At 40.0% G+C, this 27,909-nt stretch overlaps 1 protein-coding gene across 5 annotated transcripts in view; it reads left to right on the forward strand.

Annotated features, from left to right (window-relative positions):
* The window catches only part of LOC117301337 (ubiquitin carboxyl-terminal hydrolase 25-like), a 36,355-nt gene that overhangs the window by 5,905 nt on the left and 2,541 nt on the right, over positions 1-27,909 (forward strand). For 2 of the 5 annotated variants that reach the window (XM_033785248.1, XM_033785246.1), the window contains exons 3-20: positions 1,086-1,215; positions 2,727-2,886; positions 3,789-3,929; positions 4,056-4,202; positions 5,267-5,355; positions 5,893-5,975; positions 12,365-12,510; positions 13,179-13,306; positions 13,716-13,811; positions 14,762-14,962; positions 16,460-16,662; positions 18,825-18,895; positions 19,649-19,877; positions 20,186-20,404; positions 21,685-21,884; positions 22,828-23,009; positions 24,012-24,173; positions 25,750-25,879. In XM_033785248.1, the coding sequence (XP_033641139.1) occupies positions 1,086-1,215; positions 2,727-2,886; positions 3,789-3,929; positions 4,056-4,202; positions 5,267-5,355; positions 5,893-5,975; positions 12,365-12,510; positions 13,179-13,306; positions 13,716-13,811; positions 14,762-14,962; positions 16,460-16,662; positions 18,825-18,895; positions 19,649-19,877; positions 20,186-20,404; positions 21,685-21,884; positions 22,828-23,009; positions 24,012-24,173; positions 25,750-25,879 (2,717 nt within the window). Of the gene's footprint in view, positions 1-1,085; positions 1,216-2,726; positions 2,887-2,942; positions 3,009-3,200; positions 3,257-3,788; positions 3,930-4,055; positions 4,203-5,266; positions 5,356-5,892; positions 5,976-12,364; positions 12,511-13,178; positions 13,307-13,715; positions 13,812-14,761; positions 14,963-16,459; positions 16,663-18,824; positions 18,896-19,648; positions 19,878-20,185; positions 20,405-21,684; positions 21,885-22,827; positions 23,010-24,011; positions 24,174-25,749; positions 25,880-27,909 lie in introns of those variants that run through there. The other 3 variants (XM_033785247.1, XM_033785249.1, XM_033785250.1) reach the window with 3 other exon arrangements.

Below are 27,909 nucleotides of genomic sequence, written 5' to 3' on the forward strand. Positions count from 1 at the left end.
AAAAAAATAAGGGGGACCTGTTTTATACCTGTCACAATTCAATTGAACAATTCATCAAAGCAGCATTCAAATTCGCAGACGCTTCTTGAGGCATGCGTGTCACCAAAAAGAATGACCATTCCCTAAATTGAACCTAGTGCTAAAGGAATCTGACTCAACTCAAAACGAAATTGAATGGCCGAATTCTGAATTTGAAGCGCAGAACAACTGGTGAGGCATTAATTTGAACGCATGAAAATGAAATTGGCTGCTCATGTGTCGAATTGACCAAGAAAACCTATACTAAGTTTAATGGGTGTGTATACTTGAGATTAAAAACCAAAGATAAACACCAAGTAAACAAACCTTGTTTCAATTCAGTGTGCTTCAACCAAAATTTGGGTCTGGAATTCCCCATAGTTTTGAAAGCATTACGGGAAAGATATATCGAAAGGTTTCTGACTTTGGCAACAAAAATTCAGAAAGTATGACATCCTTTTCAGTAAATCGGCCTGTAGCAGTCAGCAGTCCTACTGGTTTGTACATGATCCATTTAAAGACACTGGACACCTTCGGTAATTGTCAAAGACCAGTCTTCTCACTTGGTGTATCTCAACAGGCACAAAATAACAAACCTGTGAAAATTTGAACTTAATTGGTCGTCGATGTTGATGAAAGAAAAAACACCCTTGTCACATGAAGTTGTGTGCTTTCAGATGCTTGATTAAGAGACCTCAATTTCTTATTCTGAGGTCTCAAAATCAAATTTGTTAAAAACTATTTTTTTTCTCAAAAACTTTGCACTTCGGAGGGAGCTGTTTCTCACAATGTTTTATACCATCAACCTCTCCCCATTACCATGATTACTCGTTACCAAGTAAGGTTTTATGCTTATAATTGTTTTGAGTAACTACCAATATTGTCCACTGCCTTTAACATGTTTAAGTCCACTGTTTGGAACAGGAGTTAAAAGAAGTTGAGAGGTGTGATTTGACATAGGAAAGTGTTTTTTTTTATTCTGGCCTCGTTCTTTAGTTGAGCTTTCCCTTAATCAATCCTGAGGAGAACCCTGTTCAGAGAATAACATATTGAAATATTTTTCCTAGAAGTGATTGACCTTACCCACGATCGAGATGAGAAAGATGACCTCCAGAGGGCCATCGCCCTGTCGCTGAGGGAAACGACGGGACAAAGTACGACAATCGGAGTGTCAACTGAAGAACAAGACATCAGCAGGTCAGTAATAAGGCGTTTGTCACACGAGGCAACTTGGTTGCCTTTTGTCAAGGCCTTCGTGGCTTGGAGAGCAGCGATCCAAAGCGATTGGAATGGGAGACCACGCACGTGAGTGGCAAAGCAACGGTTGCCACTTGCTGTGCTTGGTCTCCCATTCCAGTCGCTTGGTATCGCGGCTCTCCAAGCCGCAAAGTTCTTGACAAAAGGCTAGCAACTTGGTTGCCTTTTGTCAAGGCCTTCGTGGCTTGGAGAGCAGCGATCCAAAACGATAGACCTTATGCATTGACCATCTTGGTGGAAAAACGGTGACGAAACAATCGAAACGCACAGATTTCTACGCGCGACGCACCGGATTGGCCAATGAACAATCTCCTTTTGACCTCTAGGTGAGGCGCCCTACTGAAATGACGTCATGTGCATAAGGTCTATTGGAACGGGAGACCACGCTTGTGAGTGGCGAAGCAACGGTTGCCACTTGCGGTGCTTGGTCTCCCATTCCAGTCGCTTGGTATCGCGGCTCTCCAAGCCACAAAGTTCTTGACAAAAGGCTAGCAACTTGGAGGCAACTAAGGGAGCGTCTCAAAAGTCAGAACGGTCGGAACAATCTTTTTGGAATGATAGAGTTTGCCTGTGGGTATTCCTAGACCGGTCTGTAGGACCTGCTCAACCGTCCAAACCAGCCTCCCGCACCAGGTGTTGAAACAAATAATAGCAACAATACAAAGAATGTGTTGAAATTGACATTGCCCCTTCAAGTTATCTTAATTAATTAGACCAGGAGACGAACCTTTGAAAAGGCCTTGATGATGAATAATCAAAGGAAGTAATATATTTCAGCAGCCATGAACAAATACGAAGAGAATCCATTACAGGCGTAAATCAAACGATAATAAAAGTAAACAGCTCAGACCATTTACGAACGACAGTACGTTTTTTAGTTCCGCAGGAACGTTCCTTATGGAATAGTCGGCTTAATCGCTGATCGTCACAGTGCTGTGGAACATACCAGCGGGCCACAGGATGGCGGGCATATGCCCGTAGGACATTCTTTTCCGCTTGGAACGTCCCCGACTTTTGAGATGCTCCCTAACTCAACACATTGGCTCTAATTGAAATATAATGACTGACACAAATCTGATGACTGAGAAATATAATGACTGAGAAAAACCAAATACAGTGTGCCCAGGGGTGGATTTCACAAAGAGTTAGGACTAGTCCTATCTCGATTTAGGACGAGTTACTCGTCCTACTGTAACTTAGGACTAGTCACACGTGTTGTATATCTCCTAGGACTAGTCCTAAGTAAGGACTAGTCCTAACTCTTTGTGAAATCGACCCCAGAAAAATTAATTGAATGCATTAGTGCATTTTAGCTAAAAAGAAACCATAGTTTGTGTAGACTATGAGTGAATTTGAGTGCGTGTTTGAAATGTAATTTTTTTTGCTGAAATGGTAAGAGAAAAGCCTATAGAAATGATCAATGTGATAGTTCTCTATTGATTTTATTTCAGAGCTCTGGAGCAGAGTATGGCGGAAAACAAGTCTGGCCTACGACCCGGAGAGGTCTGGTTCAGCGACCCTCTGAATCCACATGATCGATGCAGGGAAAATGGCTGGCCTGTAGGTCTGAAGAATGTGGGAAACACATGCTGGTTCAGTGCAGTAATACAGGTATGTTAGTCAACCCTCCTACTGTATGTCCAATGAATCCACATGATAGATGCAGGGAGAATGGCTGGCCAGTAGGTCTGAAGAATGTGGGAAACACATGCTGGTTCAGTGCAGTAATACAGGTATGTTAGTCAACCCTCCCACTGTATGTCCAATGAATCCATATGATCGATGCAGGGAAAATGGCTGGCCAGTAGGTCTGAAGAATGTGGGAAACACATGCTGGTTCAGTTTAGTAATACAGGAATGTTAGTCAGTCAACCCTCCTACTGTATGTCCAATGAATCCCCATGATAGATACAGGGAGCATGGCTGGCCAGAAGGTCTGAAGAATTTGGGAAACACATGCTGGTTCAGTGCAGTAATACAGGTACATGTATGTTAGTCAACCCTCCTACTGTCTGACTTATGAATATCATCAACTGTCATGGTTAGTGAGAGATAAACTTTGCAGTCTACAATATGATGTCATAATCATGTGGTGGTACTACACAACACAGTCAACCCTCCTACTGTCTGTCCAATAATTATCCACCGCTGTTATGATAGATAAACTATGCAGTTTTCAATATGATATCCTATTCATGTGGCCATAGACAATGTCAGCCCTCATACTTCAAGGTGTGGGCTACAATAAACTAATTTTGTTATCCAGGGGCCATTGCCACCAACGTGTACTCCTGGGGCTGAAACCTCCTTAACAGTCTATCTGGATGTAGGCTAGGGTATCATCCATCAGACGCCTGGCTGGTAGAGCAGAAACCACTGCCTTCCCAACTTAACGAAGCTATCATGGTTAAGTGTCTTGCTTATAAAAGGACACCTGTTGTGAATGCATTTACGGAGTAAACAATCAACCCTCCTACTGTCTGACCATTCTTTTTGCCTCTCCTGCATTGCAGTCTCTGTTCCACCTTCCTGCCTTTCGCCAAATGGTACTGAACTTCGTTCCACCTGCAAACATCCACGCTCAACAACCGGCCCAAAATGCTGCATCCACGAATCCATCCACGAATCCATCCACTGCCTCCACAGAGGTTCGGGTAGGTTTTTAAGAATAACTTTGATTTGTACCATAAAACTCACCTGTGAAAGCTTCATTTCAAAAGGTGGTACTAGTTTTTGAGAAAAAAAAACCTTGAATATTTTACTTTCTTATTGGACTTTAGGAACATCGAAACCTTCTCTTCATGTCGGAGTTGAGGGCGCTGTTTGCTCTCATGCTCGGCACAAAGCGGAAATACGTTGACCCCAGCAAAGCTGTTGAGATCCTGAAAGGTGCTTTTATAAACAGCGGAGGTGTGAACAGTCAACAGGTAAAAATAATGAATATTTCAGCTAAATAAAAAGGTCAAGCAGCGCCCAGTTTCATGGCACTGTTTACCGCCAAATTCTGTGCTTACGATCACGATTCCCTGCTTACGTGCAAGTGACAAATTTCTGCACTAGCCTTGTAAGCTTAGAATGCCTAGTAACGTGGAGTACGCATGCGCAGAAGCCAAAATTCGCCGCTAACCTGTGAAATACGCTTGACGTAAGCTAAGAATTTCCTGCTTCTGTAAGCGCCGATTCTGTGCTTACGGTAAGCAGAGCCATTAAATTGGGCCCAGTTTGCTGCGTCAAAATTCCATTTTTTCACAACTGAAAACATCAAAATTAGCGTGGCAATTGGAAGACTTTTTCAAATGCTGTCTTCGTTCATCCTGTTGTTTGTGTAAGAGACCAGTGTTGGTATCGACCCCGGAAGGAGACCCGGTCCTCTAATAAAGGACGAGCATTCGCCAAAATACAAGCATTTATAAAGAACAGCCAATCAATGACTTCTAAGATAAATCAAATAAACTTCTCCTGTACAGGTTTCATCTCTTCAAACCCATAGCAAACATACACAAAGTTACAACACTACAGTATGACATTACATGTACATCACACAGTGCACGGTAACAGTTCACAAAAAGGGTCAACCATATGGCTTCCATGCTACACTCACGGACGCACTACACACGATCTATAAATAATCTGATCAAAGTAGAACTCTAAAAGTCATAGTAATTCAGGTACAAATGAGGGTTTACATACAAAATAATACTCGCATATATCTCTTTAAACTTATCCCTCCCAGCTAGGGCTATGCTCCCTATAAAAATAGAGAGAAATGCCACTCAATAAAATGTGCTCCTTCAAGAAACTAAGCTCAAGAAAAAGAGAAAGATTGTCACATGACAACTCAAAAAGTAAACTTTATACATAATGAACACTGAGGGCGCCCTTGGGATCCCTACATTTGTTAGCAGTCTTGAGTGAATTTGGGGGATAAACAAAGAAAACATCAAATAGAGCGAGATTTAGTCCCAGGTTTATACTATTTGTGATGTTACAGGATGTCAGTGAATTTACGCATAAACTCCTAGAGTGGTTGGAAGATGCGTTCAAGTCGGACTGCTCAAGACCACCGTCGCCTCAAGCTGGGTAAGTTACTTTTAAAGGGTTTTGATACCTTTTGTAGATTAAGTTTTTGGCCGTGACATGAATCCCTATTCACTGTGAATGAAGATGTATGTAATATAATTTACCTGTAGAAGTTTCAGCTTCAATAGTCATCACTTTCTTGAAAAAAATATGTGAAAATCACAGAGCAATGTTTCCAGGAGAGCCGTGAATCCGTTGTACATGATAAAATAATTGATGTCTCACTGAGTCCAAAATTATTTTTGTAGAACTGTTTGACTTATTTCTCAAAGATTACAGCACCTCGGCAAGTAATATTTGAAGGGAGGCTTTCTGCCATCATTATCGTTTAATCCTGTAAAGCTTATTGAAAATCTGTGGAACTTTGTGTTTTGTGTCGTTCAAAAAGTACCCAAACCCTTTAAACTTGCAAATATCCATATTTGACCTGATTTGACCTAATTTGACCTGTGCGACCTTTAAAATGATAAGTGTGGGCGTCTACTCTTCATGTTCTTTCGAGCTACATGTAATGGGAGTGTTTCCATTTATTTCTAGGGAGGAAGGCGTGGAGGCATCACGCAGGAATCCCATGTTGGATCTCTTCTATGGTCAATTCAAAGCAGAAGGAATCAATGAAGGTATCAAACACACATTAACCCTCCTACATGTACTCTTGAATACCTGAAACTTTCTAAGTGATATTTTGATTTATTATATCCCAAATTCTCCATGTGTTATATCTGAAATGCTCAATGTGATATATCTGAAATGTTCAATGTGATATATCTGAAATGCTCAATGTGATATATCTGAAATGCTCAATGTGATATATCTGAAATGTTCAATGTGATATATCTGAAATGTTCAATGTGATATATCTGAAATGTTCAATGTGATATATCTGAAATGTTCAATGTGATATATCTGAAATGTTCAATGTGATATATCTGAAATGTTCAATGTGATATATCTGAAATGTTCAATGTGATATATCTGAAATGTTCAATGTGATATATCTGAAATGCTCAATGTGATATATCTGAAATGCTCAATGTGATATATCTGAAATGCTCAATGTGATATATCTGAAATGTTCAATGTGATATATCTGAAATGTTCAATGTAATGAATAGGGTAGATGGCCTTAGTTTTCGATCCAATCCGGACCTTCTTCAGAGGCATAAAACAAGTACAAACAAATACATATTCATTTATAGAAAAAGAGAGGGGGAAAGGGATTAAGGAAAGGATCCAGAAAGAAGCGGGAAAATAACAGCCAATCAAAGTTCCTATTTCAGAAACAATATTGGTGGCTATGAACCAATAGGAGTGGAGTGGCGAGGACAAAGGATGTTTAGAATGAAAGGAAGGGTTACTGGACCATAAAAGTGGTAAAAGTATTGTTCGACAACAATGCAGGGAGACATGAAAGGGTAGGATTAGAGAGCATGATGCAACTAACAATGGTCAATTAATAAGAATAGCAAGATCAAAGGTATGATGATTTTAAAAAAAGGTATGAGGGACCTGTGGAAAAAAGGGGGGGGGGTTACTTACATCAGATAGTTACAGTGATGAATTTATAAAAACAACTTTAAACTAGGTTAATTTATACTTTATGTACAGAATATATACAACATATAAGTTCTTAGGCAGAAGTGAAGTGGAGGGTAATGAGAAGTTATTTAACACCAGTGTTTATGTTAAGTCCAAAGGGTTTGACTGTCTTGAGTTGGTGAATCCAGTGTGATTCTCTATTCTTGCGGTGTGTGTCATCACCATTGCAAGCTTCAATCACCAGAAGTTCAACATCAATGACACTATGATTGGGGCTGTTGAAGTGGATAGAGACTGGGTACGGTTTCTTAGTCTTTATGGAAGAGACATGATTCGCAAAGCGAAGACTAAGTTTGGTCTTAGTCTCTCCCACATATTGTAGCCCACATCTCTTACATGATATGACATAGACTACATTAGACGTGCTGCATTCAGAGTCGGTCTTGATGTTGTATGAAGAGCCAGTGGTATGACTCTTCACCTTAAGTGAGGGCTTAATGTGCAGACACGTTTTGCATTTGGAACGGGTACATTTGTGACAGCCCAGTATATCTGTCGGGGGTTGTGTTTGGACTGTACCTGGGGGAAGTTTGGCCCTGACTAGTATGTCACCAAGGTTCTTAGGGCGGCGGAATGCAACCATGCGAACCTCAGTGATTGCTGAGTGTAACCTGCTGGAGGAGTGAAGTATAGGCATGTTATTATTGAGAATTGAGGGAAGTTTGGGTAGTTTGGGGTGGAAGGTGGTGACCAAAGCAACTCTATTGGTAGGAGCTTTTTTAGCTCCCGTGTTAGTCAACAGAGTATGACGAGGTACGTTGAGAGCCCTGTTGATAGCAAGTTGGACCCTACGTTTGCTGTGTCCCCTAGATACAAGGTGTTTCCTTAGCTCTGATGAGCGCCTCTTGTACAGGGTATCTGTGGAACAGATACGCCTGATACGTAAGGCCTGACTGTAAGCAATTGCCTTCTTACAGTGACTAGGGTGACAGCTATTGGAGAGAAGGTACTGGTGGGTGTCGGTGGGTTTACTGTAAACATCTGTGACAAGGCCATTAGGAGACTTGGTTATTGTCACATCTAGAAAGTTCACACTGGTGAGAGATTGTTCGGTAGTGAACTTTATGGTGGGGTGAAATGAGTTGATATGGTCAATAAACTCATCCAAGCTGTCTTGGTCACCACACCAGATGGAGAAAATATCATCAATAAATCTCCACCAAACTAGTGGTCGGTTGGGGGCGGAGGACAGGAGTCTGTCCTCCAACTGAGACATGAATAGGTTAGCATATGAGGGTGCCATTTTGGTACCCATGGCAGTACCCTGTACCTGTAGAAAATGCCTGTCAGAAAATGTGAAATTATTCTTCATTAGAATGTGGCTCATGAGTTCCTTAATATGACTCACTGAGGGGCGGGACTGATTACTAGCATTGAGGGCAGAGACACATGCACTCATGCCTTCATGATGGGGTATGTTAGTATACAGTGATGAAACATCAAAAGTAACCAAAATAGCAGAGTCAGGTATTTGGTGCTTGACCTCATCTAGTTTGTAGAGAAAGTCTTTGGTATCCTTGATGAAGGAAGGAATACGGCAGACTAAGGGTTTGAGGAAGCTATCGACAAACTCAGAAATGCGCTCTGTGGGGCTACCATTCCCAGATACAATAGGTCTCCCCGGGTTATTGGGCTTGTGTATCTTAGGTAGAAGGTAGAACCTTGCTGTACGGGGGTCATGTGGGAGGAGATAGTTAAATGTATCTTTCTCAATATCATTGGCATTATAAATCTTAACCAGGGTGTCACTGATATCTTGGGAGAAAGATTCAGTGGGATCAGAAGCACATTCAATGTAATGATCAGTGTTACTGAGCTGTCTAAGGCCCTCAGCAATGTAGTCATGTGTGTTCATGACTACAACTGCGGACCCCTTGTCAGCCCGTTTAATCACTATGTCTGGTGATTGGCGGAGTTGTGTAAGGGCGTGACGCTCATCTTGGGGGAGGTTGTTGGGAGTAGGGGTACTGGGGGCCTTAAGAACCTCGGAGTTAACCGAATTGATGTATGTCTCTAGAGACACATCTCGGTTCTTAGGGGGTACCCAAGTACTCTTTTCCCTGAAGCGGTTGCGGGGAATAGGTTGGGTCTCCACAGATGACTCGTCATCCATGGAGGGCTCTACATGAAAGTATTCACGTAGGCGTAACCTACGATTGAATTGGGCCATGTCCTGTTGGAAAAGAAGTTGGTTAGGCTCTCTGGGTGTGGGGCAAAACTTAAGACCCCTTGAGAGGAGTTTAACCTGTGGGTCAGTAAGGACCATGTCAGACAGGTTAACTACAGTATTGGTCTCTGGCAACCTAACAGTAGGAGGAGCAATGGTGGCTCTCTTACTGTGGAAACGTCTATGGGTGTGTTTCTTATGGTTAGCCAGGACATTCATACGTTTCTTGTTCTGTTTGTCCATTAGGGTGGACCTTAAGTGTTTGACGTTACATAGTATGGTATCTTGTAACTGTTCAAACTCTTCAATAGAGCATGACTCCTGGAGTTGAGACTCAGTGTTTGTTATCTCAAGTAACTGATTATCAATGAATTGTTGGCATTGATTTTCCAGCAGCTTGATCAAACGGAAAGACGTATTAGTGAGTGTCTTGTTCCATTTCTTCAAAAAGGATGGGTCAAGGTCCCCAAAGGAAGGGGTACACTTGATCTGTAGGCCTTTGGGAATGATACGGGACAAACGATAAAAACGGTAGTTATCAAGATGTGACATGTAACGGGTGTTCTTTTCCTTAAGCTTACGAAGCTTGCGGAAAAAGCACTTGGTGTCGGGAGCAAGTGCCATAATAGATGGGGGAATACAGTCAAGGGGAAATATCTTAAATCATTCCTGTGGAGAGAACGGGTTATAAATCCTGTACAAAATTGATTATTAATTAACAGACGTGAAAGATAAAAGTAAAATAAACCTGCGAATAAATGGGGTTAACAAGACCCTGTAAAAGAACGGGTTAAACCTGCAAAAAATAAATTATGTGCAAACCTGAAAAGAAAAAATGGGTTAACACAAACTTGTTGAAAAATCAAAGTAAGTACAAAATCTGAAAAGGAAAAGTTATGTACAAACCTGAAAGGGAAAACGTTAATATAAACTTGTAAAAAAAATAACGGTAAATATAGTCCTGTAAAAGAAAGGGTTATAAAACCTGCAGAAAAATATATACGTTATGTATAAATCTGAAAAGAAAAGTTATGTACAAACCTGAAAGGGAAAACGTTAATATAAACTTGTGAAAAAAATAACGGTAAATATAGTCCTGTAAAAGAAAGGGTTATAAAACCTGCAGAAAAATATATACGTTATGTATAAATCTGAAAAGAAAAGTTATGTACAAACCTGAAAGGGAAAACGTTAATATAAACCTGTGAAAAAAATAGCGGTAAATATAGTCCTGTAAAAGAAAGGGTTATAAAACCTGCAGAAAAATATATACGTTATGTACAAATCTGAAAAGAAAAAAATGGGTTAACACAAACTTGTTGAAAAATCAAGTTATGTACAAAATCTGAAAAGGAAAAGTTATGTACAAACCTGAAAGGGAAAACGTTAATATAAACCTGTGAAAAAATAGCGGTAAATATAGTCCTGTAAAAGAAAGGGTTATAAAACCTGCAGAAAAATATACGTTATGTACAAATCTGAAAAGGAAAAGGTTAACAAAAAATCTGAAAAGGAAAACGTTAACGCAAGCCTGTGAAAAAAAGCGGGTTAAACACAATCCTATAAAACAAATAGGTTAAAAACCTGCCAACAAAATTATTTAGTTGTATTTACACTCCTATAGGGCGAAAAATAATGATTTATTAATAATCTGTAGAGGAAGGAAAAATGTTTAAAGTGTTCTGAGAAGAACAGGTGGGAAGTGGGAAAAGATAAAAAGGATATGGTTATGACAATTAAAAACAAAATACAAGCAATTCAAGGGGATCACCCCGAAGGGATACAACAACAGAGAAATAAAAGTTTCTTACTACGACTTGTGGAGGGTCTGTTGGAACCGTTGAGTTGCAGACAGGAAAATCCTGGTGACCGGGAATATATATAATGAATAGGGTAGATGGCCTTAGCTTTCGATCCAATCCGGACCTTCTTCAGAGGCATAAAACAAGTACAAACAAATACATATCCATTTATAGAAAAAGAGAGGGGGAAAGGGATTAAGGAAAGGATCCAGAAAGAAGCGGGAAAATAACAGCCAATCAAAGTTCCTATTTCAGAAACAATATTGGTGGCTATGAAATGTTCAATGTGATATATCTGAAATGTTCAATGTGATATATCTGAAATGTTCAATGTGATATATCTGAAATGCTCAATATGATATATCTGAAATGCTCAATGTGATATATCTGAAATGCTCAATATGATATATCTGAAATGCTCAATGTGATATATCTGAAATGCTCAATATGATATATCTGAAATGCTTTGTGTCTGAAATGTTTTATGTGATACCTGATATTTGTATTTTATGTGAAATGCTCTATGATGATATATAATACCTATGTTCTATGTGATATATAATTTGAAATGCTCTACATATGTGATATATCTTAAATGCTCTACATGTATGGGATACGGTAATATCTGATATGTTTTATGTGATATACTTGAAATGCTCTGTGTGATATATCTGATTTGCCTTTTGTGATATTTATTTAATGCTCTATCTAAAAAGCTCTATGAATGCTCTACATGTGATATACATGTATCTGAAAAGCTCTATCTGATATATCTGTAATGCTCTATGTGATATTTCTGTATTGCTTTTAATACATGGTATGATACATATATCTTAATTGCTCTACATGTGTATCTTAAATAGCTCTTTGTCATAATAATCTGAATTGCTGCTGAAAATTGTGCATGCTTTTTCACTACTCAACAGATTAACAATTAAGCCCACACTTTCACAGGTTTGTTATTTTATGTATATGGTTGATCACACAAACCATGAACACTGTCTGCAACTATTATGTCAGCTATACCAATCCTTTATGTACCCTGAAAGGCAGTGGACACTATTGGTAATTACTCAAAATAATTATCAGCATAAAACCTCACTTGGTAACGAGTAGTGGGGAGGGGTTGATGGTATAACACATTGTGGGAAACAGCTCCCTCTGAAGCGACACAGTTTTCGAGAGAGAGAGGTAATTTTCCACGAATTTGATTTTATCAAGCATCTGAAAGCACACAACTTCGTGTGACAAGGGTGTTTTTTCTTTCATAGTTATCTCCCAACTCCGACGACCAATCAAGCTCAAATTTTCACAGGTTTGTTATTTTATGCATATATGTTGAGATACATCAAGTGAGAAGACTGGTCTTTAACAATTACCAATAGTGTCCACTGCCTTTAAATCATTACATCAACTAATTATTGTGTTTTGTTGGCCTTAGGTAAAGTGTTCACAAATCAGGAGACGTTTGGCCAGTACCCACTTCAAATTAGTGGGTACGAGGATCTGCATGAGAGCATCGAAGCCTCCATGTCGCACAGGGAGATCGAAACTGTCAACCACACCAGTGAAAAATCTGCTCAAGAGGTTTGTCCGAACACTATCATTTCATTTTATTTATTCCGGTTTAATATGAAGCGAAGGACTCTCAGAAAAAAAATTAATCACTGTACTAGCCAAATGTACTGTGACACTAATGTTGTGATGTACTCTGCGTTTAGTCGACCAATTGAGCTTAAATTTTCAAAAGGTATGTTATTTTATGCATATGTTGAGATACACCAATTGAGAAGACTGGTCTTTGACAATTACCAATAGTGTCCAGTGTCTTTAAAGCATTTTTGTGGCTGATATTGTAATAACTAGGTGTTGGTAATCCTGTCAAGATGTTTTATGCAAAGTATAACTCGGAAGGTGTTTGTGTGGTAGCCGTTGAGACAGGTTTACTTTTCCTTTAAGAATGTGAAGTTAATGAATCTATATGGAAAGGTTTGCGGTAACACCATGTAATGACCATCTCTATTGAGTTGGGGTGGTTCTGAAAAGAACCGTTGGTTTCAGCTCGACGTTTCGATCAGTATGCTCTGATCGTCTTCTGGAGAAAAGTCGAGTTGAAACCAACGGTTCTTTTCAGAACCACCCCAACTCATTAGAGATAGTCATTACATGGTGTTACCGCAAACCTTTCCATATCGTGTTTCCACCATGCAAAGTTTCAAATCCTACTTAATGAATCTATTCTTTTTTTCATACAGCATTGGTTTACGAGGCTTCCTCACATACTAACGTTTGAGCTGTCGAGGTTTCACTTTAATCAAATTATTGGCAGACCAGAGAAGATTCACAACCGCTTCATCTTCCCTCGCGTCCTTTACATGGACAGGTAAACAAAATGTCTTTCAAGAGTTTTTATTTTGGTTCCAGAAGACGAGCAGAGTTTGCTGTTCTGTCAAGACCAGAGAAATAGTATGTTTTTACTCTCACACCGATGTGTATAACATCTATATACTGGGTACTTTACGAAGTTCTGGGAACAAAATTCACAGACCGATCCTTTGAGTGGGATTCGAACCCATAATCTATGCAGTGCTAGAGCAGAAAATCTTACCGCTAGACCGTCGAGCGAGCCCAGTGGCTAGAGGTATTTTGAATCCTATGTCTTAGCAGAAATATTGCCAAAAATAGGAAGACTGTCAACATAGGGCTAGACAGCTCAGTTGGTAGAAAATCTAGAGATCGTTGGTTTATTATTTGATACGTTACTATTTTTATCATGTTGTGTCTGTGTTTAGGTATATGGAGTGCAATCAAGCAGCAATACGGATGAAGAGAACCGATGTACATGAGCTCATCCAACAGTTAGACATGCTGCAGTTTAAGCTAGAAAGGTATGTTACCCCCCCCTCCCAACCCTCATACCCTCAAGCCCCCCCCCTCCCACCCCCCCCCCCCCCCCCCCCACCCTCAAGGTCATTGTCTCTCTACATCCACGGACCATCCTCATACTCAAGGGCCCTATTTCATAGAGCTGCTTCAGCCCCAAAATAAGCTAAGCACAATGTAAATAAGCTTTTCAGATTATGGTTACCAGCCAAAGTACCATGCTGCATGTACAACTTGTGACCGGTATCCTGCTTATTTTTGCTTACCTGAACATTTTTAGCATTATTTTCTAAGCAGCTCTGTAAAATTGGACCCTGGGGCAGAAGATTGTTCTTAATAGTTCTTTTCTTAGCACACATGAGCAGGATACTCGTAACTAAATGTACATGTGACATGGTACATGTAGTTTGGATTATATTGAATGGTAAAACAGTAGGAGGGTTGACTATGTAGATGTACATGCATTCCGCATATTTTTATATTATTGTATTTACATGTAAGGTTAGCATAGTGGCAGTTTCAAACCACAGTTGGTGACATTAAAGCCATTGGACCCTTTTGGTAAATAGTATTGCCCAAGGCCCACACTTCGTGTATCACAACTTCTATATCAAATAACAAACCTGTGAAAATTTGGGCTTAATCGGTCATCGAAGTCGGGAGAAAATAACGGGAAAACCCACCCTTGTATCCGCGCGTTTTGCCGTGTCATGACATGTGTTTAAAATAAATCCGTAATTCTCGTTAACGAGAATTGATATTGTTTTACTGTTTTCTCAAAAAGTAAAGCATTTCATGGAATAATATTTCAAGAGAAGTATTTCACCACTACCTTCTGTAAACCCTGTAAGTTATTTGTAAATCTGTGAATTTTTTTTTTTTTTCCCTGTACTGAAAGGGTCCAATGGCTTTAAATGGTCAGTCTTAACAGAAAGTTAACGTTTTAATATTGCAGATATTTAAACTACGGGTCCGGTTCAAAGCGATTCCCATTGCAAGATGTCCTACAGTACGCTCTGGAGTTTGCCCACAGTACTTCACCGGAGAACAGCCCGAGGCAACGGCACGTTCCTCTCTCCTCCAACAACTCCAACATCCAGGATGTAGAGATGACATCACCGCCTCGATCACTGACCAGCAGCCCACCCTCATCAGGGTAGGTTATAACCCCTTACCTTTGACCTATCCTTTGACCCTAATATTTACATGATTCACTTTGGCTAATAGGCTTGGGCAGTTCCAGAAATTTGGGGCTCGGTTCCGGTTCCAAAAAAAAGCTCGGTTCTGAGACATACCCGGTTCCACTCTATATAAAACATAAGCCGCCCGTCCTGAGCTCACACACACACCATTGAGCCGATCTATTTTAACTGAAATAACCAAGTTAATCAGACATCGGTCCGGAGCTCACACATACACACACAATTGGAGCCGATCTATTTTTAACGAAAAATTAATACCAGAATACCCACCAAGTCAATCAGACATCGTGCCACTGAGCACCTATTCTCCATGCATTTATACAAGTCTTTGATTTGGCTGGCAGCAGTACGTCCGTAATGCAGTACGTCCGTAGTGCAGTACGTCCGTAGTGCACGTACGTCTGTAGTGCAGCACGTCCGTAGTGCATGCAGCGTGCCGTCTCTGTACATAGAAGTGTACATGCCTGTACATGCATACAGTACTGTGTGTTTTGTACATGGGACAAGCTTTTATGAATATGGATATATCGGCAGCCAATCACAACGTGCTGTCTGGTTGGACTTTGGACTCTGTATATCTCAGCATATGCCTATGCATCATCTGTGCACTGTGTGTTGTATAATAATGCAGCCACATGTGATAGTTGATACTCATGTCAGCTTGAAGCCTTTGCACAGTGTATCTGCGGGCACCGTTTTCAACATCAAGCCTCAATTTCTGGAGCCGGTTCGTCCCAGGATCGGCTCCACAGAGTCTTTTATAATTGGGACTCGGTCTTTTGAAATCGGAACCGACAAAAGCGGGTACCCGGTTCCACAGAAGAGTGGAACCGCCGGTCCGGTTTTCAATTTGGAACCGGGTAGAACCGGGTAACCGAAGGAACCGCCCAAGCCTATTGGCCAATTTCATGGCTCTGCTTACCGCCAAGTTCTGCACTTATGATCTATATTCTCTGCTTACAGTGCAAGTGCTGAATTTCTGCGCTATTCTGCGCTAACTGTGTAAGCAAAGAATGCCTAGTAACCTGGAGTACGCACATGGACAAGCAAAAAAACAATAAAATATGGTTGATGTACATGTACAGTGTAAGCACGGAGATCCCTGCTTCCAGAAGTGCTGATTCGTTGCTTACGGTATAGCAGAGCCATGAATATGAGCCCTGACCTCATCAGACCAATAATCTTGGTTGCCATTTGGGAGTTAATGTCCTGCGACAGTAGAATAAATAGCAAGACAACATCTTGTAATGCCACTGTGCTACTGGTTGTCTCACATAGCATCATGGCATAGCGAAGCCAAAGGTAGGCCACCAGGTTCTGAAGGCCAGTTGCTGGCGACTCATGCGCCTCGAAGTGCAATGTCAGATGTTTGAGCTAGCAGCCACCTCACTAAGAAATCAGCTCTAAGTATTGATCAATGCTAACCTTAGCTTCTCTACTTTGTTGTCCAGCTTCAGCCCATACCCTAAGCCCTTAGTCTCAACAGTTGTTACTGACGTTGCCATGGCCTCTCCGTCGTCCGTCCCGACCTCCCCTGGCCCTTCGGCACTACCAGAGACAACCCCTTCCCCAAGGCACATTACAGACACAGAGCTAGATATACTTCAAGCTTGTCTACGCAGATGGAGAACTGAGGTAGAAGCTGATGTCAGAGGTCAGTTAACTTTAATAATGTCTGGTGCAATATTTTAATAAATAAATAAATAAATACTAAAAGGTACACACTTATATTGCGCTTTTCCAAAACATGATCAAAGCGCATAGCAAAGAAAAGGATAACTTAAAACTAGCTAGAAACAAATCATTAATCTACTATTTAGGAAAGAGATAAGTTTTATTAATTTTGGTTTTTACCCATACACCGATGTGTGTTAGCACTGTATACTCAGTACTTTCCCGAGTCCTGTGAAAAAAATATCACAGGCATGTTACTCGGGTGGGATTCGACTTACGACCCTTGCATTTCTAGAGCAGTGTCTTACCAACTAGACTACCGAGGTTGCCCGGTGGCTAGAGGCAGTTCGAATCCGATATATGAGATGTTAAATTTGCCTCAGGGATAAAGAATATTAATTTTGGTTTTTACCCATACACCGATGTGTAAGTTGAGTTTTAAGTCTTTTCTTAAAAGTAACAGCACAATAAGATTTACGAACATTAGTTGGGAGATTGTTCCAAAGTTCAGCAGCAGAGCGTGAGAAGGCGTGTTTGCCATAGGTTAATCTGGACTCGTGAGTGTTAATCTGAGTTTTATCGGAAGAAGAACTCATTAGCTTTTGAACAATTAAATCAATAAACCACTGGTGCATTAGGTTTGACTAACGTCTGGTACAATGAACATGACACTACCACTAACTACAAGTAGACTGCAAATGAACTTTTCTGCATGATGCATTAAAGGCAGTGGACACTATTGGTAATTACTCAAAATATTTATTAGCATAAAACCTTTCTTGGTGACGAGTAATGGGGAGAGGTTGATAGTATAAAACATTGGGAGAAACAACTCCCTCTGAAGTGCCATAGTTTTTGAGAAAGAAGTAATTTTCCACGAATTTGATTTCAAGACCTCGGGTTTAGAACTTGAGGTCTCGAAATCAACCATCTAAACGCACACAACTTTGTGTGACAAGGGTGTTTTTTTTTAGTCATTATTTTCTCGCAAGTTCGATGACCGATTGAGCTCAAATTTTCACAGGTTTGTTATTTTATGCACATGTTGAGATACACCAACTGTGAAGGCTAGTCTTTGACAATTACCAAGAGTGTCCACTGCCTTTAAGAATAGTTGCAGTCTTTTGGGTAGGTCTTGGTGGCGTTCTGTGTTAGGAATGGTGCGAGGTGCAGCTACAAGTTGCTCATAAGGCCAAACAAAACAATTTGTGTGTTTCCGGTTACCCGACCGACCCTAGAAAAACACGCCGACCCTACGGAATTTTATACATTTACAGACAAAATAAAATAAAACAACCCCGATCCCACCCCACGTTTGACAAAATACCGCACGATTTTAACGTTATTATAATTGATGTTTCCTTTTTTCTAAAATGTTTTCACATTTAAAATAAAGCATTAGAAAATACACATTTTCTTACGAGAAAAGACGTCGGTGATCCATGGTTGATCAAGTACTAGTATTGCAACGACTGACGACGACGTGTGTAGCGTGTGTTGGGAGGTCGCAGCATGCATTTACATGTGCGAGTTCGTAATGCTAGCAATCTGTTAATTGCGCTGCTCAATCTTGAGATTGCACAACAGATGTTTATTGAGCGATGTACGCCGACGAGCTGCGCTACGCCCTCGCATTTGCGCCGCCTGGAAACCCGCTAAAATTCCCACGTGACACGTCGAGTCTTGTCTCAATGCGTTTATTGCCGGTCCGCGTAGATTTTACCAATAGAGGGCGTTTTATCTCACTGTATTGCATTGTTCCAAAACGACCTCTAGCGTTCAATGTTTCTTGTATTTTGTTGCCGCACGCAAAGTAACAACGACTACAGGCGTAGAATCTGCTTTTGTGTTACGTGAAATTTACAGACCTCGGAACGGTTGCTTTTTGGGGCTTATTTTCTGTGTCATTTTAAGAGATTTTCGAGTCGAACTTGGACATCGTTGAATTTACATGAAATTTACATGCAAGGGCAAAAATATTTTTAACATTGGTTCCTACCCTAAGTTTTGAAGCAATAAAATAATTCAACAAAATAAAATGTGTTTTCGTCCCTACTGACCCTAATGTTTTGGCCGGTGTAATAGGAAACACATATTATTATTTTGTTTGGCCTGAAGTTGTTATTTCTATTGTCCGATTAGATCTACAAGAGAGAATAGCAACCCTTAAAGATCTGAAAGACACAGTCTACGTAGATGAGCACCTCATGAATGTAAGTAGACACTAAGGCTCAAATCAAAGGAAGACTTTGGACGCATTAGATTGATCTTTGGCAAAATTGTATAGTAGTGCCATAGACCAGTAGTCGACAAACTAAAAGGCTAGTGAGCCAATTGAAAATTCCAGGCACTCAACCATGACCCACCCCCTGACAGGCTAGGACCTTACTTGCTAGACCTGACTTTCTAGGAACCGACAGTTTAAGCCCTGACTTTCTATGACCTGATATGCTAGGCCCTGACATAGGCTTTGACATTCTAGGCCCTGACAAGCTAGGCCCTGACACACTTGGCCCCAACCGGCTAGACCCTAAAAGGCTAGGCCCTAACAGGCTAGGCCCTGACACACTAGGCTCTGACACACTTGGTCCCAACCTGCTCCGCCCTACAAGGCTAGGCCCTAACAGGCTTGGCCCTAACAGGCTAGGCCCTGACAAGCTAGGCCCTGACACACTTGGCCCCAACCTGCTAGGCCCTAACAGGCTAGGCCGTGACACGCTAGGCCCTGACACGCTAGGCCCTGACACGCTTGGCTCAGACACGCCCGGCCCCGACACGCCATGCCCTGACACGCTAGGCCCTGACTGGCTAAGCCACGATTGGCTAAGCCCTAACATGCTACATGTAGGCCAAGACAAGCAAGGCCTGCCATGCTAGGCCCTGACACACTTTGCACCAACCTGCATGGCCCTGAAACACTTGGCCCTGACAAGCTATTAAACAGTACTCCTGTTTTGACTTGACAGAATGAGTACCATCTTCATGCTGTACTGGTCCACGAAGGCCAAGCCTCGGCGGGACACTACTGGGCCTACATCCTAAACCACCGAAGAAATGTCTGGCTCAAGTTCAACGACATCTCTGTGACGGAGGTCGCATGGGAGGACCTTGAGCGAGAGTCGGTTGGAGGATCGGGTAACGTCAGTGCGTACTGCCTCATGTATGTTGATGCAAAGAGGCGCGATCTGTTCGAAGGTGAGAAGTTTTACTGGTCAATTTATCCTCTGTGGGTTGACTGGACTTTTAGGGACTGGACACCTTTGGTAATTTTTAAAGACTAGTCTTTTATTAGGCATTTAAAAGCACACAGATTCGTGCAAAAAGGTTTTTTTTCTTTCATTATTCCCTTGCAACTTTGATGATCAATTGAGTCAAAATTTTCACAGGTTTGTTATTTTATTTATATGTTGAGATACAACAGAAGACCGGTCTTTGACAATTACTATTAGTGTCCATTGCCTTTAATAATTATATTATTCTATCATGTGGTTGTTGTTTAATAGAGCAAGAAGATGAGGAAACTGGTTGCAGCAGTCTGAGTCTGGACCCCCTCGCCGATGAACTCAAACAACTTGTAAGCGAGGACAATCAATGCTTCGAGAGTGAAATGAAACAATGGGACGAGAATAAAGACAAAAGAGCTACCAGAGCTGCCAATGCATCGACGTCTACTAAAGAGGATGAGGTTGTATTCCTGGGAGAGAGGACGTCACTAGCTTCAGGTAAAGCTTAAAGGGTTTGATAACGTTTTTAGATCAAGTTTTTGGCTATGACATGAATCCTTACTCACTGTGAATGAAGATGTATGTAATATAATTCACCTGTAGATGTTTGTTCTATACATATAAGTTTTGTTGTTGTCCATGTTTCTGCTCCCTAAGTTGTTGTTGGTAGTGCACACTGATCATATACTTTTTCCCAAGTGACATAGGTACGTTACACAGGTTTGAAATTTAACTTTTACCCTGGAAAGGCTTCAAAATCTACTGCACATTTTTGGGAAGAAAATACTCAACTCCAACAATTTTTGTTATCTGCTCCCCCAATTAGGAACAGTGCAAGAGTTTTCAGGTCCAATGCACAAGCTTCCTTAAAGCCATGGGACACTTTCGGTCAACAGGATTCAGGCATGCAACTATTCCGCGTTTTCGCAGAATTCCGCGTTTTTGTTGTTGTTTTTTTTTTACCTGAAAAAAAAAAAAAAAAAAAGGAAAAGATTTACAATGCACCTAAGAGCATAATAAACCTCAACATTTTCTAGGGTACCATTGTGGGTATCATGTCCCATGGCGTTTCGGCTGCCTCGCTCGTGAGTGTTGTCCAAGGCCCACACTTCGTGTATCACAACTTATATATAAAATAACAAACAAACGGGAAAACCCACCCTTGTTTCCGCACATTTCGCCGTGTCATGACATGTGTTTAAAATAAATGCGTAAATCTCGACATCGAAAATTGATATATTTTTTTTAATGTTTTCTCAAAAAGTAAAGCATTTCATGGAATAATATTTCAAGAGAAGTTATTTGTAAATCGGTGAACTTTTTTTTTCTTCTTTTTTTTCTGAAACTATCTAATGGCTTCAATCGTTCCCTTTTGCAATACAGGCCGTTAGGAACATTCCACAATACATGTACCTGCTTTAACAAAACTCCTGAATGCCAAAGACGGGCCTGGTTGTGGTTTACAACAATGACCATCTTGCTCGCTCCTTGTTTGTATATTTTAAGTCTCAAGTTGAATTCTTTTTAAATCTGCTGTGTATTGCCAAAGCCACTTGGCTCTTATGCTTGTTGTATTTTTTGTAATTCTAACTTTGTAATATTTTAATGCGATTTCTGACCTTTTTACTGGCCTTTGGGCCACGTGTTTCAATTTTAATGTGTTGCTAATAACAATAATTTATTTTAATTTATATTGCGCTCTCTCCAGGACCAACATGATCGAGGGCGCATAACATTCTTTAAATTCTTATCACTAAACATCTATCTTCTCTTTACAGGAGGAGGAGCAAAGACCAGACCCCTGATGCAGCCGTCGTCCCCAGTGGTACCTGTCTTTCCTCTTGACCAGGCCCTTACATCACCCCAGGAGGCTATGGTGTCCTCACAGTGTACCACCTCCGACCATGCCACCTCAACTCATGTCTCGTCACTCGGGGATATCATATCGGAGAGAGGAGCAGAAGAAGCATTAGAGAAGGTATTAATGTTTAGCAAGACACTTAACTGGAGTCCTTCAGATGGGACGTAAAGCCTTTGGTCTTGTGTGTTGTATAATCTATTGTTGTGTAATGTAGGGTGTAGGGTGTCATGTCTGAGTGGTTAAGAGCATCGAATTCAAGTTCTTGTGGAGTGTGGGTTTGGGTCACGGTCGTGACACTTGTGTCCTTGAGCAAGACACTTCACTACATATCTTTTCTTCACCCAGGGGTATGAAAATGTACCTGGGCACTGGGAGGGTAGAGGTTGATATTTTGTATAAAAAAGCCTTTGGAGCGCTACGGTTGCCCAGGTTGTACACCCCCCAGGGAGCTGAGATAGATCGTAATGGAATTTATTGGCCTAATGAACGGGGCACTAATTTAAAGTGCAGTGATACTGTTATTGTAAAATGCGCTATATAAGAACTAGTTATTATTATTATATGCAGTTGTACTATTAGAACCCTTGCATATGATGTCGCAAGCCCATGAAACACCAAATATCAAGCCTGCATTAGTGAAAAACACTTCCGTTGTGCATATGTGTTAAAGGGAAGGTACACGTTTGGTAATTACTCAAAACAAATGTTAACTTAAAAACTGACTTGGTAACAAATATTGGAGAGCTGTTGATAGTATAAAACAATGTGTGAAATGGCTCCCTCTGATTTTCAGAAAGAGATACTTTCTCACTAAAATAATAAAAGACTTCTAGCCAGAAGTCTTTTATTCCTATCTGAAAGCGCACACATTGTCCAACAAGGGTGTTTTTTCTCTCATCATTTTCTCGCAACTTCGATGACCAATTGAGCTCAAATTTACAATTACCAAACGTGTACCTTCACTTTAAATCTTTAGTGGAAACCACATGTTGAATTTTGAAATATTTATAGGGAAACCCGTGTTTTACGTGTGGAAATATTTTGTGGATTTTTTTTTCAGGCTTGTACCGCTGAACAGGAGAGGCTTCAGGGGCTGCTATCCAATGAGTTGTATCCAAAGCGAGATGTACGCTTAGAAAACCCGGTCCTTTACTTCCTAAAGAACAAAGCTCCAAGATTAATCGTTCAACGAGCCATTCTGGAACAGTTTGCAGCTGCCAAAGGAGAGAACATGGGTGTAAGGTAAGACCTGAGGGTTATAATTTCTTTATTCTTCCCAAGTATGGGCGGCTGGTGAAATTTAGTATTTGACTAGTCGCGCCCCATCTAGTCACGACTTTGACACTAGTCCCGACTACTGTAGTTTTTAATTCCCAAGATGAGGCACAGTATAGTAAAATTCACGCTGAAAGGATTGAAGGATTGTGTTACTGATGTCTGTATACAGTGTTGAACAAGTAAACTATGTTGTCGCGATTAGTCTTGTGCGATACAATTGGTTCATCAAACGGGTAGTGGCGAGTACTTTTGTTACCTGCTGAGGTGCTGTAGTTCGGGGGAAATGAGTAAAACGTTTTCACAAAATACTTTTTGTCTGAGGAGTGAAAGTTGTTTTAGCATGTACAGCGTAATTAACCAGTACTGGTATAGTACCAGTATTGGTGAATACTAAAATAATACCAGGTTTACACGACTCTCCTAAAAACATTGCTCTATTATTTTCACTTTTATCTCAAAAACTTGTATTACATGGTACATCTTCATTCACAGTGAGTAGGGATTCATGTCATGGCCAAAATGAAAGATATAAAAACCTTCTTAAAGGCAGTGGACACTATTGGTAACTACTCAAAATAACTATCAGCATAGAACCTCACTTGGTAACCAGTGATGGGGAGAGGTTGATAGTATAAAACATTGTGAGAAACGGCTCCATCAGAAGTGACGCAGTTTTCGAGAAAGAAGTAATTTTCCACGAATTTGATTTCGAGACCTCAAGTTTAGAACTTGAGCGATACCTCAAGTTTAGAATTTGAGGTCTCGAAATCAACCATCTAAACGCACACAACTTCGTGTGACAAGGGTGTCATTATTATCTCGCAACTTCGACGACAAATTGAGCTCAAATTTTCACAGGTTTGTTATTTCATGCATAAGTTGAGAGACACTAAGTGAGAAGACTGGTCTTTGACAATTACCAAAGGTGTCCAGTGTCATTAAACAAGAGTTGTTCTTCTCTGTTAGATGCCAGTCGTTGCGGACAATGGCCCAGAGGAAGTTAGAGAGTCAGACGATGGAGGATTTAGAGAGAAAGATTCATACCTGCTGGCAGGAAGAGTACAACAACTTCTGCAAAGCCAATGCGTTCTTCATTCAGGGAATCAAGCTATTTTTCCAGCAGGAAGCGTAAGTGTAAACCCCAACCTTGTTCCCAGGGGTGATCGAGCAAATATTACATTGTGATACCAGCCCACTTAGAGCAAATTCGAGTGCGCACCGTGGTTAAAGGGAAGGTATTACTCATAACAAATATTAACTTAAAAACTGACTTGGTAACGAGCATTGGAGAGCTGTTGATATTATAAAACATTGTGGGAAACGACTCCCTCTGAAGTAACATAGTTTTTGAGAAGGAGGTAATTTCTCACTAAAATAATAAAAGACTTCTAGCTAGAAGTCCCTTATTCTTATCTGAAAGTACACAAATTCGTCCGACAAGGATGTTTTTCTTTCATCATTTTCTCGCAACTTCGATGACCAATTGAGCCCAATTTTTCACAGGCTTGTTATTTTATGGTTATGATTGGATACACCAAGTGAGAAGACTGGTCTTTGACAATTACCAAACGTGTACCTTCCCATTAATTAAAGATGGACTATTTTGACTCGAACCCAGTCTGGTCGACCATTGGTTGACTACTGTGGTCGACCATTTGGAACCAGCGTCATGATCATGGTTCCTTCTGTGGTCCCGATAGCCTGTTCCATGCTAACATGTGTAAAGCGCAGAAGGGAACCAGTGACACTATAGCAAAAAGGCGGAAGGCAAAAATACTGTGGTACTGATGGTTGACTAGGCTTCCAAACGAGTCGTTCGAGAGAGTGCGTCACTGCGCATGTACGTTGCTGGTCAGTGGTCAATCACGGGTCGACTAATGTGCGCAATCGAACCTGCTCTTCCTGAAAGTCTATGCAAGCACTTAAAAGTGTTCAACAAGAGTGTGCGCAAAGCAGTTTGAGCCACTCAGCATTGTTTGTCAAAACAGAATACATAATTTATTTCTTTGTCTCTGTTTAAGTATACTTAAAGACACTGGACACTATTGGTAAAATGAAAAAAAAAAACACCCATGTCGCACAAAATTGTGTGCTTTCAGATGCTTGATTTTGAGAACTCAAGTTCTAAATCTGAGGTCTCGAAATCAAATTCGTGGAAAATTACTTCTTTCTCAAAAACTCTGTTACTTCAGAGGGAGCTGTTTGTCACAATGTTTTATACTATCAACAGCTCCCCGTTCCTCGTAACCAGGTAGGCTTTTATGCTAATCATTATTTTGAGTAATTACCAATAGTGTCCACTGCCTTTAATTACTCAATAGTATTCAAAGGTATTTTTCAGACTCAAAGTCAACATTTGAAAATAATTTGTTTCTGTTCAAAATGAGCTACATGTTTTGTTATTCAGTTAAAAAAGAAAAGAAAATGTGCAAGACCGACCGCTGGACTTTTTGAGTCATTAAATATTCTGGCCCGACACTAAAACCAATGGCCTTCGGCCTGCAGTTCAGTGTGAAATGTTAACCTTGATACAGTAAAATAACAGAGTGGTGCTGGTTTAAAATTTCTTCCAGTGAAATGTTTTTGTTCCCCTAAACTTATAGTTTATTTTATTTACGATTGTTTTCAAAGCTTGTTCCAGTGAAATTTGTTTGTTCACCTAATACTTATAGTTTTGTTTTGTTTACGATTATTTTCTGACCAGATACGTGTATCAAGAAGCGTTGCCGTATTTCGTGCACGCTTGTAAATTGAATGACAAGTTCATCGGGGAGAAAGCAGAAAAGGCAATGGACTTTAACATGGTCGCTCACTTCAGACGGCAGTGCTTGCTGGTATGAAAGTTTTTAGTTTTAATCATTTAAAGTTTGCCATCATTATGGCACAGCTCCATTGTTAAAGAAAGAGCCAAGATTAAAATATTAAATAATAATGTTTCAAATCTATATTGTGTCCCTTACATAGATCAAAACCACAAAGCACACGCACAGAATGGAAGAAAAAGATATTTCAAAAAAATTAGACATCCTTTTCCTCTTTGCCAACTCACACCTGTTATCTTCATGTAATTCCTTGTCATAAATTTGTAGTTGGGTCAAGAACAAACCAGTAAGGCTGCCTGACTGCACCGGACAGATTTACTGCTCATCTATTAAGTTCAATGACCCAAGTATTTTAATACAAACAGACCTGCTCACTGAAAAGGATGTATATTTTTCCAAGTTTTTCTTTCCTACGATTTGTCATGTCCAGACAAATTGAATTATCATACACTTTTACCTCTTCATTGCCTTAATAATAATGCTTTCTTGCTTTTAATATTGTAGTTTTTACCTGTACACCTTTGAAGAACAGTATTTCCTTTTGCCCATCCACTTTTTCAATAATTTGATTTTTCCATGTGCATTTGTCTTATCTAGATTTTGCAATGGGCAGAAAAATTGAATCATCGTTAATTTTTACTTCATTGATGCTTTTAATTAGTGTGATTTCCTGCCTCCATTGTTGTACTTTTTATCTGTGAAGAGTATGCTGTACCTTTGAAGAATTTCTTTTCTCTATCATCTATCTATTTTTCAAAAACTAAATTTTGTCTACAATGTGCTATTTTCTTAACCAGTGTTATCATGTCTGGAATTATCACTGACTTTTACTTTGTTATTTCTTTTGAATGTTGTTCTTTATTTTTATTTTTTTTATTTTTATGCAAGTCGCCAGACACACAAGGCCTGAAGGCCACTTCAAGGTGTGTGGTCTACAATTTTTTTTTTCCAGAGGCGGTTGCCACCTACTCCTAGGGCTGAAACAGGGTTACCCCTAGAGCAGAAAGCACTACTTCCCCATTGCTTTCATTGTTGTACTTTTTAACTGTTTATACATCCACCTCCTGAAGAATTTGTAACCTCTCTTTACTGCTTTATCTATCTTCTTTTAGAAAGTTCAATTTTGTATATGTGCACTTTTCTTAACCAGTGTTATCATTTATAGGGTGGACTGAATTATCATATGCTTTTTACTTTGTCATTGCTTTTAATTGTTGAACTTTATTGCTTTCATTGTTGTATAATTTTACCTTCGTTTATGTACATGAACTTAACCATTGAAAAATTCAAATTGTCTTTGTGCATTTTACTTGTACATGTTAAGTACACATGACTATTGTATCATTGACTTTTCCCCCACAGGACTAAAACAACTTTTACTCTACTTTGCTTATTTAGGGCAAAAGTCAAAAGACATATTTTTTTGTCTATTTTTCTTTGTGTAGGTGGACTGAATTAACATGCTTTTTACTTCGTCATTGCTTTTAATTGTTGAACTTTATTGCTTTCATTGTTGTATATTTTACCTGTGTTTTTACACATGAACTCAGCCATTGAAGAATTCATTATTGTCTTTGTGTATTTTGCTTGTAAACATGTTAAGTACATTTATATATGACTATTATATCATTGACTTTTCCCCCGCAGGACTAAAACAACTTTCAAAAGTCAAATGACATATTTTCTTTGTCTTGATGCAATTAGTACATGTATGTTAGTTTAATTGACAAATTCACCATCACGTTAGACTAGTGATAATACAATAAGCTGTAGTTATATTAGGCCTAGTTATTGTGTTTGAAAAGTTTAGGGAGTTTATAAGTTGATAAGCTGAGCGTTATAATTCTTTTTAAAAGATTTTCCAATGTAGGTTCATTGCTCGTAACTCGTCTGGGCCCAGTTTCATGAAGCTGTTATGCAAATTTCTTTGCTAAGCAAAAATTGAGTGGGGCACCATTTATAACAATGTAAACTGAGTGCAATTTTGGCTGGTAACCTGTTTCCGTTAAGCAATACTTTTCTGTGTTTAGCAAGTTTTTATA

This window comes from Asterias rubens, chromosome 17, assembly GCF_902459465.1.
Source record: "Asterias rubens chromosome 17, eAstRub1.3, whole genome shotgun sequence".
Classification (NCBI taxonomy): Eukaryota; Metazoa; Echinodermata; class Asteroidea; order Forcipulatida; family Asteriidae; genus Asterias; species Asterias rubens.